At 45.6% G+C, this 16,200-nt stretch overlaps 1 protein-coding gene across 16 annotated transcripts in view; it reads right to left on the bottom strand.

The window, feature by feature from the left end:
* NCOR2 (nuclear receptor corepressor 2) overlaps window positions 1–16,200 on the bottom strand; it is a 601,679-nt gene that overhangs the window by 53,925 nt on the left and 531,554 nt on the right. For all 16 annotated transcript variants that reach the window (XM_075322517.1, XM_075322568.1, XM_075322586.1 and 13 more), the window contains exon 32: window positions 101–449. In XM_075322517.1, coding sequence (XP_075178632.1) covers window positions 101–449 — 349 coding nt within the window. The remainder of the gene's footprint in view (window positions 1–100; window positions 450–16,200) is intronic.

The raw sequence follows: 16,200 nt of genomic DNA, 5'->3' as shown, positions 1-16,200 counted from the left end.
ATAATAATATTATTATTATTAAGTTATTTATATAGCGCTCTTAATTCCACAGCGCTTTACATACCGTACATTGGCAACAATACATTATATAGATCTGTACCTTCATGGCTCCGCTGTGCTGATTCTCTTGTAGTCACAGGAGATCCTCTATTCAGATGGCCACTGTATGATGCTCCATGGGGCAACTGATGATCCTCATATGAGAGAGGACTATGTCTGGGTTTGCCAGGGTCAGGAACAATTACAGGTGCTCCTCTGGTAATAGATCCAGAGCTAGCTCTACTTTTCAGCATCATCTCATCATAAACTCGTTCCATAGCTCTTGGGTCTTGCATTACCTCTATGGAGTGCAAAGAATGGTAGGCTCTACCGGTGCTACCAATTATGGATCGTACATCATGCTTTTTGGCACTCATTGAAGAACCACTGTCATACTTCAAAGGTGTACCCTATATAAAAAAAAATTTTTTTAAAGACATTAGAGACATTGGGACACAAGAATAACAGTGTAAGGAGAGATTATGTTGGTTAATATGATTACTTTATGGCAGTCTATCTACATTACACAGTTACATAGTTTGAAAATAGACTTAGGTCCGTCAGTATGGTGACTCAGTGGTTAGCACTGCAGTCTTGCAGCGCTGGGGTCCTGGGTTCAAATCCCACCAAGGACAAGATCTGCAAGGAGTTTGTTCTCTGTGTTTGTGTGGGAGTCTTCCAGGTACTCTGGTTGACAACAACACTCCAAAAACAGAGATAGGGAATTCAGATTGTGAGCTCCAGTGGGGACAGTGATTCTGATGTACGTAAAGTGCTGTGGAATTAATGGCGCTTTTTAAGTGAATAAATATTATAAGGTCAACCTTCCTCCACCAATTATATATAATTTAGGGACAAAATTGTATAACTCACAATGTTATGTTTATTGAGGAAATCATCCAGCCCTTTTTTAAAAGCTGTTATAGTATCTGCCATCACTACCTCTTGTGGCAGGGCATTCCACAGTGACTGCTCTAACTGTAAAGAACCCTTTCCTATTTAGCTGACAGATTGCCTTTCTTCCTCCCGTAATAAGCATTGTCCTTGGAAGGAGTAAGTAATGTGTCAGCCTTTTTATTGACCACACATTAATTTATTCTAAGCTAAACAAGCCAGTTTTCCAACCTCCATCCTTGTAATAACCTAGTTGCCGCCTTTGAATTTCTGAATATCCTTTCTAAAATATGGAATCCCAAGCTGGATCCCATATTCCAGATGTGGCCTTACAAGTGATTTATAGCGGAGTAATAATACATTGAGATCACGGGATTTAAACTCTTTTTCACACACCCTAAAATCTTGTTTGCTTTTGCTTCATATTGTGTCTCTGGTGAGGTAAGAATTGTTGGGGTCTCTGTGTTCATGATTAGATCAAAACAGAGACTAATATGTAAAATGTTTTGAAATATATAATCAGGTAACCTAAAGAAAATGTTGTCTAAGTAAAGAAAGCTCTGACCCTTTAAGAAAGCTGAATTTGAAGTGTCTCACTATTTTAACAGTTCTGTGAGACTTGCTGCTTCTAAGCTGGGAGGTACCACTGTGTTCAGCATGTACATACAATGGAGAGATCTATGCTGATGTCTTACGTGCTGGATGTAGTAACAATAGATGGACTGTAGAATGGATTCCAGTATGTGCTGGAGCATGCATGAGGAGGTGGAGGCTAGAAAGAGGCAATAGAGGTAAAATCTGTGACAGTAATTAACCTTCAAGACTTTTTCGTCTGGCTTAGTGTAGCAAGATACTCAGATTAACCTTTTACAGGTTGTTTAATTCTCTTCTAAATTAACCTTTTAGAAGCAGGTATGTCCTCCTTTTTCAGATTAACTATTTTGAAGCATTTCCTTATCTAGGACCATTAATTAGCAGGTGCATTTTTTTTTCTGTGGCTCTTGGTTGGAGGGGAGGACATTTTCCTACAGATTTCCATTTCACTGATTTGCCAAACCTGATCACAAGGTTCTACCTTAACCGTTTATATGCTCTATAGATTTCCCAACAGTTGGTATCTCTTGGAGCAAAGAACCTCACCAGATTTTAAGCTCATTCTCGTAAAAAAAGTAAAACCTGCATCCCTGCAATACTGAAGGAGAATACCCCATTTGCTAATGCTACAGGGAAAATATAATCTACTTTCACTTTTTGCATTTTTTTTTTCAGAAAAGATAGGACCTTTTTAAATATTTTGAGTGTTTTCTGGTGGGCTTTGCCCATCCACAACTCAATGACCAGACCTAGAATTGGAAAACCGTTTTCACACAAGTACTGTTTCTTATTATTTATTAGTATTGTTGTGAGAGATCCAGACAATAATTTTGACTTGTCATGAAAAATATGTGGATTCACAACATTTACTAAAAGTATTTCTTTATAATGGTTGCAGCTGATAACAAAAAGGTATCTGGAGCTCCAAATGTGACTAGAATACTTCTCACTGTTACAGCACCGCTGTTCTCTGCGGGCGCTCACGCTCCCTTTTGGGATGCCATATTAGAGATCAGGAATCAAAGCCTTCACCTTTTTGCCAATGCAAACCAGCCCCTGGCCAAAGCTGTTAACAGATTGTATGTGGGTTTGATGTTACATTGAGAAGTAATAAAATTACATAAGGATACATAGAAGAACAGGCAGAGTGGTGAGAGTCTTCATAGTTTTAGATAGAATATAGCTTGTCATTTTTACTCCCCGGATGACAGCCTTGCATGCATACACAGACAGGGGCGTAACGACCTTGGTTGTAGAGTTCGCCCTCGTGACCTGATATGGTTGGGGACCCGGCGCCGACCCTGCAGATAAACAGCAGGCTCCTCTTTGTGAGAGAGGCGCTGCACTGTTCCTTTACTTTCAAATCAGAGGTGCGGTCGCCCCAGGCCCCGTGCTCAGAGGGGGCCACCCACAGCTACGCTTCCGTTAACTATAATCGGCATGTGCAGTGCGCCAATATAGCAAAATGGCACAGCCGCTACAAACACGACAGCAAGACCATCAGTGAAGCCTCTTCTCAAAAAGAGACTGCTGACTATTTCCTTAAGTGGCTTCACCCAGGAAAGCCTCAGTGGATGCGCTGGTGTTCTAACGACATACCCTAGAAGGACCGCTTACTGTAGCGGTTTCAGCTTGAAAAATCAGGTAGATATGGTAAATAATTGATAATTCAAGGTGGCACAAAAAGATGAAAAGGGGCTGAGACGTACCTGACGCAATCAAACAGCCAGGCCCTGATTCATAGTGCCCATGGTTCAGGCGGTTTGAATCTAATGACTAGTGCTCTTTAATGCAATCCAGCATTATGCAACGGTTTAAGGTAATTAACTATTTGTACAAAGAGAAAAATGTGATTTTACTATTCTTAGTTTATGTATAATCTGGTTATAATAGAAAGGCAGATAATACTATCCCATTTTAGACATGTCCGATTATTGCCTAAAGAGGTGGTTCACTACTCTGCAGTAGTGACCAAATCTCTGTAAAACTGATAGGGGATGCTTTCTGTAAATACCTTGTGTTTCCAATTCAGCCTCTGAACAGCACTATTGTCAGCTCTTCCCCATTACGTGACACCCCCCCGTACTCCGTGACCTCTGGGATCCGGTGATGTCAGGTCAACTTCCAGTTGACCCGACATCACTGTGGCGGCCCCAGTCACCCGAGTAACTGGGCTGTGGACGGTGTTTCAGCGTTCATCACAGCCCAACATGTTGCACGTTCTTTCCTTCACTACAGAGAACTGCAAGCAGGAGAGATGCAGGACTGTGACGAGCAGTGAAACGCCGCCCACAGCCGGCCGCGGTCATGTCAGGTCAATTGGAAGTTGACGTGACATCACCGGATCCCAGAGATCACATGATGGGGAAGAGCAGACTGCGATTGCGCCGCTCAGAAGTTGAATTGGCAACACAAGATATTTACAAAAAGCGTCCTCTTATCAGTTTTACAGAGATGTGGTCGCTACTGCAGAATAGTGAACCACCCCTTTAAATAGCCTATTCAGGAATGACCGTACAAATAAGCAAGGGGGAGGTGTGTGTCTATATGTAAAATCATCCTTAAAACCCATCCTGCGTGACAACATATGTGAGGGTACTGAGAATGTAGAGTCCCTATGGGTGGAGATAAGGGGGGGGAGAATGAATAATAAAATACTGATAGGGGTGTGTTATAAGACGCCGAATAATATGGAAGAGGTAGAGAATCTCCTCATAAAGCAAATTGATAAAGCAACGAGTCTCGGAGAGGTAATTATTATGGGGGACTTTAACTATCCTGATATAAATTGGGGAACAGAAACTTGCAGTTCCAGCAAAGGAAATAAATTTTTGATAACAATGAAAGATAATTACCTTTCACAAATGGTACAGGACCCCACAAGAGGGGGAGCACTACTAGACCTTGTACTAACCAATAGGCCAGACCGCATATCAAATATACAAGTTGGAGGTTACTTGGGGAATAGTGATCACAAAATAATAAGTTTTCATGTATTCTTTAGTAAGATGTATAGTAGAGGGGCTACAAGGACACTGAACTTCAGGAAAGCAAATTTTAAACGGTTGAGAGATGATCTTAGTGCAATAAACTGGGATGATGTACTAAGTAATAAAAGTACACAAAAAAAATGGGAGACTTTTATGAGCATCCTGAATAGGGCTTGTGCAGAAAATATACCCTATGGGAACAAACATGCTAGAAATAGGAGGAAACCCCTATGGCTAAATAGAGCTGTAAGGGAAGCAATAAAAGAAAAACAGAAAGCCTTAAAAGAATTAAAGAGGGTAGGTAGTGATGAGGCATTATATAATTATAGAAAATTAAACAAAATATGTAAAAAGCAAATTAAGTTAGCTAAGTTTGAGACAGAGAGACTCATTGCGAGAGAAAGTAAAAATAATCCTAAAATATTCTTTAACTACATAAACAGTAAAAAACTGAAAAGCGATAGTGTTGGCCCTCTTAAAAATAGTCTTGGTGAAATGGTGGAAGGGGATGAGGGTAAAGCCAACCTGCTGAATGACTTTTTTTCTACGGTTTTTATACAAGAAAATGCCATGGCAGATGACATGACCAGTGATACCATAAATTCACCCTTGAATATTACCTGCTTAACCCAGCAGGAAGTACGCCGCCGCCTCAACATCACTAAGGTTGACAAATCTCCGGGCCCGGATGGCATACACCCCAGAGTACTACAGGAATTGAGTTCTGTGATAGATAGACCATTATTTTTAAGCTTCTCAGATTCCTTAATAACAGGGTCGGTACCGCAGGACTGGCGCATAGCAAATGTGGTGCCAATATTCAAAAAGGAGACAAAAACTGAGCCGGGAAATTATAGGCCGGTAAGTTTAACCTCTACGGTTGGTAAAATCCTTGAGGGTTTCTTGAGAGATGCTATACTGGAGTATCTCAAGAAAAATAACCTTATGACTAGAGTTGAGCGCGGTTCGCGGTTCTCCAGTTCTAGGCTCGAGTGATTTGGGGGCCTGTTCTAGATCGAACTAGAACTCGAGCTTTTTGCAAAAGCTCGATAGTTCCAGAAACGTTCGAGAACGGTTCTAGCAGCAAAAAAACAGCTAATTCCTAGCTTGGTTTCCGCTGTAATAGTGTAAGTCACTCTGTGAATCACACTATTATGACATTTCAGTGTATAGTGTGCGGGAACAGCGCCTTCAGATCACTGCTGTTTCTATAATGGCGATCGCCATTTTTTTTTCCCTTGTCTTCCTTCCCTAAGTGCGCACGTCTTGTGGGGCGGGCCAGCATGTCAGCCAATCCCAGACACACACACAGCTAAGTGGACTTTTAGCCAGAGAAGCAACGGCATGTGTGATAGGATGTCCATGTCACATGTCCCTGCATTATAAAACCGGACATTTTCCTCCAGGACGCCATTATCACTTCTGCGTCTTTGGTGTCAGACATCACTGTCGCAGCTCCGTCTTTTGTCCTATCGCTGATACAGCTGTATGCGCTCCATACACAGCACTAGACAGCTTAGGGAGAGCACTTTCTATCAGTCCTTTTAAGGGCTCAAACCGGCAGGGTCAGAGCCATAGGTGACAGGTCCTGAAAACAGCGACAGCGTCTGTGTAGCAAAGGTCAGGGATTTCCTCCCTGCATTTCCCTATTAGGAGGGAATAGAAAGGCAGGCTTCCTTTCCTCTACCCACAGCCCCACAATCCTGGCACTGTACCCTCCTGTCCTCTGCACACTCCAACTCATTATAACTAAGCCATTATACTAGCAAACACTCAGTGTACCTAGTGGCATCCTAAACGTGGCTATTGGACTTTGCTATAGTCCCACTAGTGCAAAGACATTTGCAGCACCTCTGCCTGCATTGCACACTCCAACTCATTATAACTAAGCCATTATACTAGCAATTTTTGCTGCCAGTTTAAGGGCCGTAGTTGCATTGTCAGGGATATTTATTCTTTATTATTCTGTTGTTAATAAAGCTAGACCACCACTGCAATCTACACCACCTCTCAATTTTTACTACCACATTTTCAGTCCACAATCTTATCGCAATCAACATGAGTGGCAAAATGACAGATGCTGGTGGAAAGGGGAAGAGGCGTGGTGGAAAAGGCAAAAAAGGTTTTGTCCGTGGGGAAGGTGGCAAAGCTCCATTATCATCTGCTGAAGATAGACCATCTAACAGCAAAAGTAAGATGTCTATTACTTACCGTGGACAATCCGATGTGCTCCCTTTTTTACGGACACGAACAACAGGAACAAAGGTAGATGATGGCCAAAAAAGGAAAATGCTTGAATGGATCTCAAGTGGTCCAACAAGTGCCCTCTCAGCCACTTCAAGTACCGCATCCAAAAAACACCAGTCCTCTGAGTTGTCATCCCAATCACACTTGATTTCTCCCAGCTCTGAAGTCTCCATCAGCCCTGCACAGTATGGTGGAACTGAGATGGCTGAGTCTGCAGAGCTGTTCAGTCACACTATAGCCTGGGAATCAGAGGTCTGCTCCCAAGCTACAGCGAGTACAGAACAGGAAATGGTCTGCAGTGATGCCCAGAACCTTTGTGACTCTGATTCAGGCCGTGAGGACCAAGTTTCGGAGCATAATGTTGACCCTTTGTCACAAACTGTAACACCTGTGGTTATAGACAATGAGGAACATACTGATGAAGATGAGACTCAGATACCCGATTGGGATGACAACTTAAATATTCGGTCAGGACAAGAAGAGGCTCGGTCTGAGGGGGAGGGGAGTGCAAACACAACAATTGATGATGAAGTTCTAGATCCCACCTACTGTCAACCCACAGTCAGGCACTCGAGGAGGTCAACAGAGGTGGTGGAGGAGGATGCAACTGATGACGAAGTTACCTTGCGCCTTCCTGGACAGAGTCGGAGTACTGGTAGCACGTCTACAACTGCATCCTCAGCCACCACTCTGCCTCTGAGCATTATTCGGGGTGGATCAACAGGTCGCATGGCCTCTAAGCCTTGCCTAGCCTGGTCCTTTTTTAACATAGAAAAAGATCGCCCAAATTATGTGATCTGTAAAATTTGTCATGGTTCTCTTAGTAGAGGTCAAAACCTCAGCAGTTTGACAACTTCTTCCATGAATCGTCACATGAATAAATATCATATGGCCCGGTGGGAAGCTCACCATGCTGCAATGCGGCCTAGCGGAGCGAACCATCCACCGCCTGCCCCTTCCAGTGCATCCGCGCGCTCGTCATCTTCTAGGACTGTGGGGACAGCTGTCACACCTGTTTTTCCACCCACAACTTCCACCACTGTAACCGCAACAGGCAGTTTGCTTGGTAGGTCGTCAGTTGTTTTGGAAGGGGAAACAAGTGAGTGTGTACAGCTCTCTCAGACATCGATAGCACCAACTTTGGATGAAGGCAACATCATGTCTCCGCCTGCACTTTCCTCACAAACCTGCATTTTTCCAGGGACACCCTACTCAACACCGTCTACACACAGCAGCCAGATCTCTGTCCCTCAGATGTGGGCAAATAAAGGCCATTTCCTGCGACCCATGACAAAGCTAAGAGGTTGACTCTATCCCTCTGTAAGCTGTTGGCTACCGAAATGCTGCCTTTCCGCCTAGTGGACACACAGGATTTTAAAGACCTTATGTCTGTCGCTGTGCCCCAGTACCAGATGCCTAGTCGCCACTACTTCTCTAAGAAAGGTGTGCCCGCGCTACACCAGCATGTCGCACACAACATCACCGCTTCCTTGAGAAACTCTGTGTGTGAACGGGTGCATTTCACCACCGATACTTGGACCAGTAAGCATGGACAGGGACGTTACATGTCGCTCACTGGGCACTGGGTAACTATGGTGATAGATGGTGAAGGGTCTGCTGCACAAGTCTTGCCGTCCCCACGACTTGTGTGTCAATCCTCTGTCTGTCCAAGTTCCGCCACTGCTTCTGCATCCTCCACCTCATCTGGGTCCTCCACCTCCGCCCCAAGCCTGCCTGGTCAGGCCACCAGCGTTCTCACTGCGCAGAAGGAATCACGCACCCCTCATTACTATGCTGGCAGCAGAGCGCAACAGCATCAGGCGGTCTTTAGCTTGACATGTCTTGGGAATAAGAGTCACACAGCTGAGGAGTTGTGGTCAGCTCTGCGGTCCGAGTTTAATAAATGGTTGTCTCCACTCAACCTGCAGCCTGGTAAGGCCGTGTGCGACAATGCTGCAAACCTGGGTGCGGCCCTTCGCCTGGGCAAGGTGACACACGTACCTTGTATGGCTCACGTGTTGAACCTTGTCGTGCAGCAATTTTTAACACACTATCCAGGCCTAGATGGCGTTCTGAACAGGGCACGAAAACTGTCTGCTCACTTCCGCCGTTCAAGCGCCGCAGCTGAGCGACTTGCATCGCTCCAGAAGTCTTTCGGCCTGCCGGTTCATCGCCTGAAATGCGATGTGGCGACACGCTGGAATTCAACTCTCCACATGTTACAGCGACTGTGGCAGCACCGCCGTGCCCTGGTGCAATACGTCATGACGTATAGCCTGGGCCAACGAGATGCACAGGTGGGGCAGATCACCCTGATGGAGTGGTCTCAGATCAAGGACCTATGCACCCTTCTGCACAGTTTCGACATGGCGACGAATATGTTTAGCACTGACAATGCCATTATCAGCATGACAATTCCAGTCATTTACATGCTGGAGCACACGCTAAACACTATTCGGAGTCAGGGGGTGGGACAACAGGAAGGGGATGAACTACAGGAGGATTCATATGCGGAAGACACAACAACATCACCAAGGTCCAGACGTTCATCATCACCAAGGCGCCAGGCATGGGAGCATGGGGGACAGGGATCAACAAGGGCGCATGGTAGCAGGCGAGATGTTGAGGAAGGTGCAGGAGGACATGAAAAAATGGAGGACGAACTGTCCATGGACATGGAAGACTCAGCGGATGAGGGAGACCTTGGTCAAATTTCAGTTGAAAGAGGTTGGGGGGAGATGTCAGAGGAAGAAAGAACGGTTAGCACCTCTATGCCACAAACACAGCGTGGACTTGGTCCGCATGGCTGCGCAAGACACATGAGTGCCTTCTTGTTGCACTACCTCCAACATGACCCTCGTATTGTCAAAATTAGAAGTGATGATGACTACTGGCTTGCCACACTATTAGATCCCCGGTACAAGTCCAAATTTTGTGACATAATTCCAGCCATACAAAGGGACGCACGTATGCAGGAGTATCAGCAGAAGCTGTTACTCGATCTTAGATCCGCTTTTCCACCAAACAACCGTGCAGGTGCAGGGAGTGAATCTCCCAGTTGTAACTTGACAAACATGGGACGGTCTCGTCATCTTCAACAGTCTACACGTACCAGTAGGAACGTATCTGGTGCTGGTAACAGCAATTTTATGGAATCTTTTCATAATTTTTTTAGACCCTCCTTTGCAAGGCCACCAGAGACAACAAGTCTGACACATAGTCAACGGCTGGAGAGGATGATACAGGAGTATCTACAAATGAACATCGATGCCATGACTTTGCAAATGGAGCCTTGCTCATTTTGGGCTTCAAATCTAGAAAAATGGCCAGAGCTATCCAGTTATGCCTTGGAGATTTTGTCGTGTCCAGCTGCCAGCGTTGTCTCTGAACGTGTCTTCAGTGCTGCTGGGTGTGTGCTGACAGATAAGCGCACGCGTCTGTCCAGTGACAATGTGGACAGACTGACGTTCATCAAAATGAACAAGTCATGGATCCAGAAGGAATTTACTACCCGTGTCATCCTGGGGAGAGTAAATGCTTGTGGATTTGGAATGTGCTTGATGCAAATCTAGCTGTGAATTGTACAACTGGGTCACAACTTCTGCCACTGAAGGGGTGGGTGTGTGGGGCACAATTTTTGGAAAAAAGGGAGGCTCCGCTTGGAGTAACCCTTGCTTGATGTGTTTTTAAAAGAAGCCAAGATGAACAGAGCTGGGATCAGGAAAGACTTTGCTACCTACCCCGGTGTCATCCTGGGGACGGTTAAGAATAGCGTATTTTTGAATGTGCTTGATGCAAATCTAGCTGTGAAGAATACAACTGGGGCACTACTTCTGCCACTGAAGGGGTGGGTGTGTGTGTGGCCCAATTTTTGTAAAAAAGGGAGGCTCCGCTTGGAGTAACCCTTGCTTGATGTGTTTTTAAAAGAAGCCAAGATGAACAGAGCTGGGATCAGGAAAGACTTTGCTACCTACCCCGGTGTCATCCTGGGGACGGTTAAGAATAGCGTATTTTTGAATGTGCTTGATGCAAATCTAGCTGTGAAGTGTACAACTAGGGCACAAGTGCTGCCACTGAAGGGGTGGGTGTGTGTGGGGCACAATTTTTGGAAAAAAGGGAGACTACGCTTGGAGTCACCTTGCGGTGTTTTACATGATTTTAGAAGGGCGTGCCATGCCTATATCTGTGTGTCCTCCTCTTTTTCCTTGTCCAGCTCTTTTGTTTTCGCATGAGTATATGTCCTTGTCACTTTCCCATGTGTTTGTGTTGTGTTGTGAGTTGTTTGTCACCTTTTGGACACCTTTGAGGGTGTTTTCTAGGTGTTTTTCTGTGTTTGTGATTGCCTGCCATTGTTTCCTATGCAGTTCGAGTTCGGTTCGTCGAACGTTCGTCGAGCCGAACTCGAACGGGACCTCCGTTCGGCGAACCGACCTCGAGCCGAACCGGGACCGGTTCGCTCATCTCTACTTATGACAGAGTATCAACATGGGTTTATGAGGGATCGATCCTGTCAAACTAATTTGATCAGCTTCTATGAAGAGGTAAGTTCAAGTCTGGACCAGGGAAATGCAGTGGATGTTGTGTATATGGACTTTTCAAAAGCTTTTGATACGGTGCCACGCAAAAGGTTGGTACATAAAATGAGAATAATGGGGATAGGGGAAAATATGTGTAACTGGGTTAAAAACTGGCTCAGTGATAGGAAACAAAGGGTGGTTATTAATGGTACGTACTCGCACTGGGTCTCAGATCATAGTGGGGTACCACAGGGGTCAGTATTGGGCCCGCTTCTTTTCAACATATTTATAAATGACCTTGTTGGGGGCATGCGGAGTAGAATTTCAATATTTGCAAATGATACTAAACTCTGCAGGGTAATCAATACAGAGGAGGATAATTTTATATTACAGGGAGATTTATGTAAATTGGAGGATTGGGCTGAGAAGTGGCAATTGAAGTTTAATGTAGATAAATGTAAGGTCATGCACTTGGGTAGAGGAAATAACATTTATGATTATGTACTTAATTGTAGAACACTGGGTAAGGCTAAGTTCACATTTCCGTTGATTTGTATCAGTCACATGCGTCGCTTGACGCATGTGACTGATGCGCTGTTCAACGCTGTACAACGGATGACAAAGAACAGAATTCTTTGTCGGATTCCGTTGTGTGCGGGGGGCGGAGTTCGGGGGCAGAGCCGAGCGGGGGGCGGGGCCAGGCGCTGAGGATGTCAGTGGAAGTGCTGCGGTCTGCATGGCTGGGGACAGGTGAGTGTATGTGTGAGTGAGTGTGTGTATGTGCATGTATGTATGTATGTATGTATGTATGTATGTATGTATGTGTGTGTGTGTGCACATGCAAAGTGCGGGAGGGGGCGGAGCCGAGCAGGGGGCGGGGCCAGACGAGGGTGTCAGTGCTTGTCTGCATGGCTGAGGACAGGTGTGTGTGTGTGTGTGTACATACATGTGCGGAGTGCGGGAGGGGGCGGGGCCGAGCGGGGAAGTGTCGGCCTCCCTGCACACGTAACCAGCCTAAATATCGGGTAACAGCAAAGCACCCGATGTTTACCTTGGTTACCCGACATTTACCTTGGTTACGGGCCTACCGCTGGCTCCTTGCACCGTAACCAGGGTAAATATCGGGTAACCAACCAAAGCTGGTGACGTGTGCAGGGAGCCAGAGAGCATGCGCAGCGAAATCCGACGGATCTCGCTGCTCAAAAAACGTTACATGCTGTGTTCCCCCCGCCCGGCGGTCAGTCGTTCCACGACTGATCAGTCGGGCGGAGGGTGCAACGCAGCATCATCAGTCACAATCCGCTGCTCATACAAGTCTATGGGAGCAGCGGAATCCGCTAAACGGATTCCGCTGTTTACAAGAGCAGCGGATTGTGACTGATAGATTTTAGCGGAAATGTGAACTTAGCCTAAAACAGACACAGAAAAAGACTTGGGTGTATGGGTGGATGGTAAACTTCACTTTAGTGGACAGTGTCAGGCAACTGCTGCCAGGGCTAATAAAATAATGGGATGTATTAAAAGAGGTATAAGTGTTCATGAAAAAAATATAGTTCTACCTCTGTACAAGTCACTAGTGCGACCGCACTTAGAATACTGTGTACAATTCTAGTCACCGATATATAAGAAGGACATAGCTGAACTGGAGAGGGTGCAGAGAAGAGCCACCAAGATTATTAGAGGAATGGGTGGGCTGCAATACCAAGACAGGTTATTAAACTTGGGGTTATTTAGTTTGGAAAAACAAAGGCTTAGGGGGGATCTAATCACAATGTATAAATATATGAGGGGACAGTACAGAGACCTTTCCAAAGATCTTTTTACACCTAGGCCTGCGACTGGAACACGGGGGCATCCGCTACATCTTGAGGAAAGAAGGTTTAATCATAATCACAGACGAGGATTCTTTACTGTACGAGCAGTGAGACTATGGAACTCTCTGCCGCATGATGTTGTAATGAGTGATTCACTACTAACATTTAAGCAGAGCCTGGATGCCTTTCTTGAAAAATTTAATATTACCAGTTATGTATATTAGATTTTATGACAGGGTATTGATCCAGGGAACTAGTCTGATTGCCGGATGTGGAGTCAGGAAGGAAATTTTTTCCCCATTGGAACTTGTTTGCCACATTGGGTTTTTTTTGCCTTCCTCTGGATCAACATGTTAGGCTACGGGTTGAACTAGATGGACTTAGAGTCTCCCTTCAACCTTAAAAACTATGATACTATGATACTATGAAATATTTTCTAGTTTATTACCAGAAGCAATGCTCTGTACCCAATAGAGGAAATTCATACAGAACTAGTATGCATAAATATTTCCGTATATAATATACATCTATATGTTTGGCACAGGCCTTACACAACAACCCCCTACGTAGATGGGTATTACCATGTGATGGGACCACTCCCTTCTTCCCATCAGATCTATATTTGTCGGTTTTCGGACATAAACTTAATCCTAAAATTAAAGCCACCAGAAGGACAAGGAAAACATTCTTAAGATGTTTGAGGACATTTTACTTTCTGGGATCATTTTTTTTTCGTCATATGTGAATATTACAATAATTTCAGCCCTCTCACACACCAAAACCCGCACAATCAACAGGCAACCCTGGCACACGAGTCAGATTAAAGAATTGAGACGGGCTTCCAGGATCGCTGAGCGCAGATGAAAGAGGTCTCATTCCGCCGAGCACTTCGTCACATACAGTCTCTCACTATTTTCAAGTCTGCACTCACTGCTGCAAAACAAACCTACTTCTCATCTCTCATATCCTATCTCACAACCCTAAACAGCTATTCAACACTTTCAACTCTCTCCTTCGTCCCCCCGGCACAACCTCCCTCTCCTCTTATCTCAGCTGAAGACTTTGCCTCTTTCTTCAAGCAGAAGATTGACAACATCAGAGAAAGCTTTGGCCCACTATCACCACAGCCCCACCTCACAACTACTCAGCCTTCTTCCTCCAAATCCAGCTTCTTCACCATGACAAATCATCTTTCCACTCTACTCTCAAGATCACATCTCACCATCTGTCCGCTTGATTCACTCCCATCCCACCTCATCCCCAATCTCACCACAGTCTTCATCCCAACCCTAACCCATCTCTTCAACCTATCACTAACTGGTGTATTCTCTTCATGCTTTAAACATGCCTCCATTACACCCATCCTCAAAAAGCCCTCCCTTGACCCTTCCTCTGTGTCAAACTATCGCCCCCTTTCACTTCTCCCCTATACCTCAAAACTACTGGAACAGCATGTCCATCTTGAACTGTCCTCATACCTGTCTTTCTGCTCCCTCTTTGACTGTCTACATCATTCCACTGAAACTGCCCTAACTAAAGTCACTAATTACCTACTAATTGCCAAAGCCAAGTAACACTACTCTGTCCTCCTCCTCCTGGACCTGTCCTCTGCCATTAACACAGTAGACCATTCCCTTATACAAATTCTCTCATCTCTGGGCATCACAGACTTGGCACTATTCTGGATCTCCTCATACTTAAAGGGAACCTGTCATCAGAAATTTAGCTATAAAGCTAAAAGTTCCCCCCTCTGCAGCTCCTGGGCTGCATTCTAGGAAGCTTCCTATAGATTTTGTGTCACCTTTTATCCCAAAATAAACACTTTATAAACTGGTACCTTTTCGTATGTAAATTTCTTAATTTTCCATGTGGGCGGGCTGCCTGATGTACGTTGCTGTTCCTCCATCATATTGACGCCGCCCCCGAACGCTGAATTTGAAAGTTCAGGACACCGCCCCTGGGTGCCCGTGGTCCAGCGCATGCGCTGTTCCACTGTAGCGGTGCCGTGCACTGTGTGCACGTGCGACCGCTGTGACGCTTTGCGCGGGCACGAGGTTATGGGCGGCGCTGTTAGTGTCATCAGTAAGTGCCGCCCATAACCTCGTGACCTCGTGCTGAGCATGATGGGAAGGAGGGGACGTCCGGGCATCATTCCTCCAGCGCTTGCGCATAACGCTGGAGGAATAGGGGAAAGTGCGGTCACGAGGTTATGGGCGGCACTTACTGATGACACTAACAGCGCCGCCCATAACCTCGTGCCCGCGCAAAGCGTCACAGCGGTCGCACGTGCACACAGTGCACGGCACCGCTACAGTGGAACAGCGCATGCGCTGGACCACGGGCACCCAGGGGCGGTGTCCTGAACTTTCAAATTCAGCGTTCGGGGGCGGCGTCAATATGATGGAGGAACAGCAACGTACATCAGACAGCCCGCCCACATGGAAAATTAAGAAATTTACATACGAAAAGGTACCAGTTTATAAAGTGTTTATTTTGGGATAAAAGGTGACACAAAATCTATAGGAAGCTTCCTAGAATGCAGCCCAGGAGCTGCAGAGGGGGGAACTTTTAGCTTTATAGCTAAATTTCTGATGACAGGTTCCCTTTAACCGACTGAACTTTCAGTATCTCCCACTCTCACACCACTTCCTCATCTCACCCCCTATCTGTCGGGGTCCCCCAAGGTTCAGTTCTAAGACCCCTGCTGTTCTCCATCTACACCGTCGGCCTGGTACAACTCAGAGTCCCATGGCTTTCAATATCACCCCTATGCTGATGATACGCAGATCTACCTCTCTGGACCTGACATCACCTCCCTACTAACCAGAATCCCATAATGTCTGTCTGCTGCTATTTCATCCTTTTCTCTGCTCGATTCCTAAAACTGAACATGGACAAAACAGAATTCATTATCTTTCCTCACTCAACCCCCCACCTGACACATCCATCAATGTCAATGGGTTCTCACTTTCCCCAGTCCCACGTGCTTGCTGCCTGTGAGTAACTCTAGACTCTGCTCTCGCTTTCAAGCCACACATCCAAGCCCTCTCTACCTCCTGCCACCACCAACTCAAAAACATTTCCCGGATCCGTGCATTCCTTTCC

Source organism: Anomaloglossus baeobatrachus, chromosome 1 (assembly GCF_048569485.1).
Source record: "Anomaloglossus baeobatrachus isolate aAnoBae1 chromosome 1, aAnoBae1.hap1, whole genome shotgun sequence".
Lineage (NCBI taxonomy): Eukaryota > Metazoa > Chordata > Amphibia > Anura > Aromobatidae > Anomaloglossus > Anomaloglossus baeobatrachus.
The sequence above is the reverse complement of the archived record's forward strand: the minus strand, read 5'-3'. Positions and strand labels throughout refer to the sequence as shown.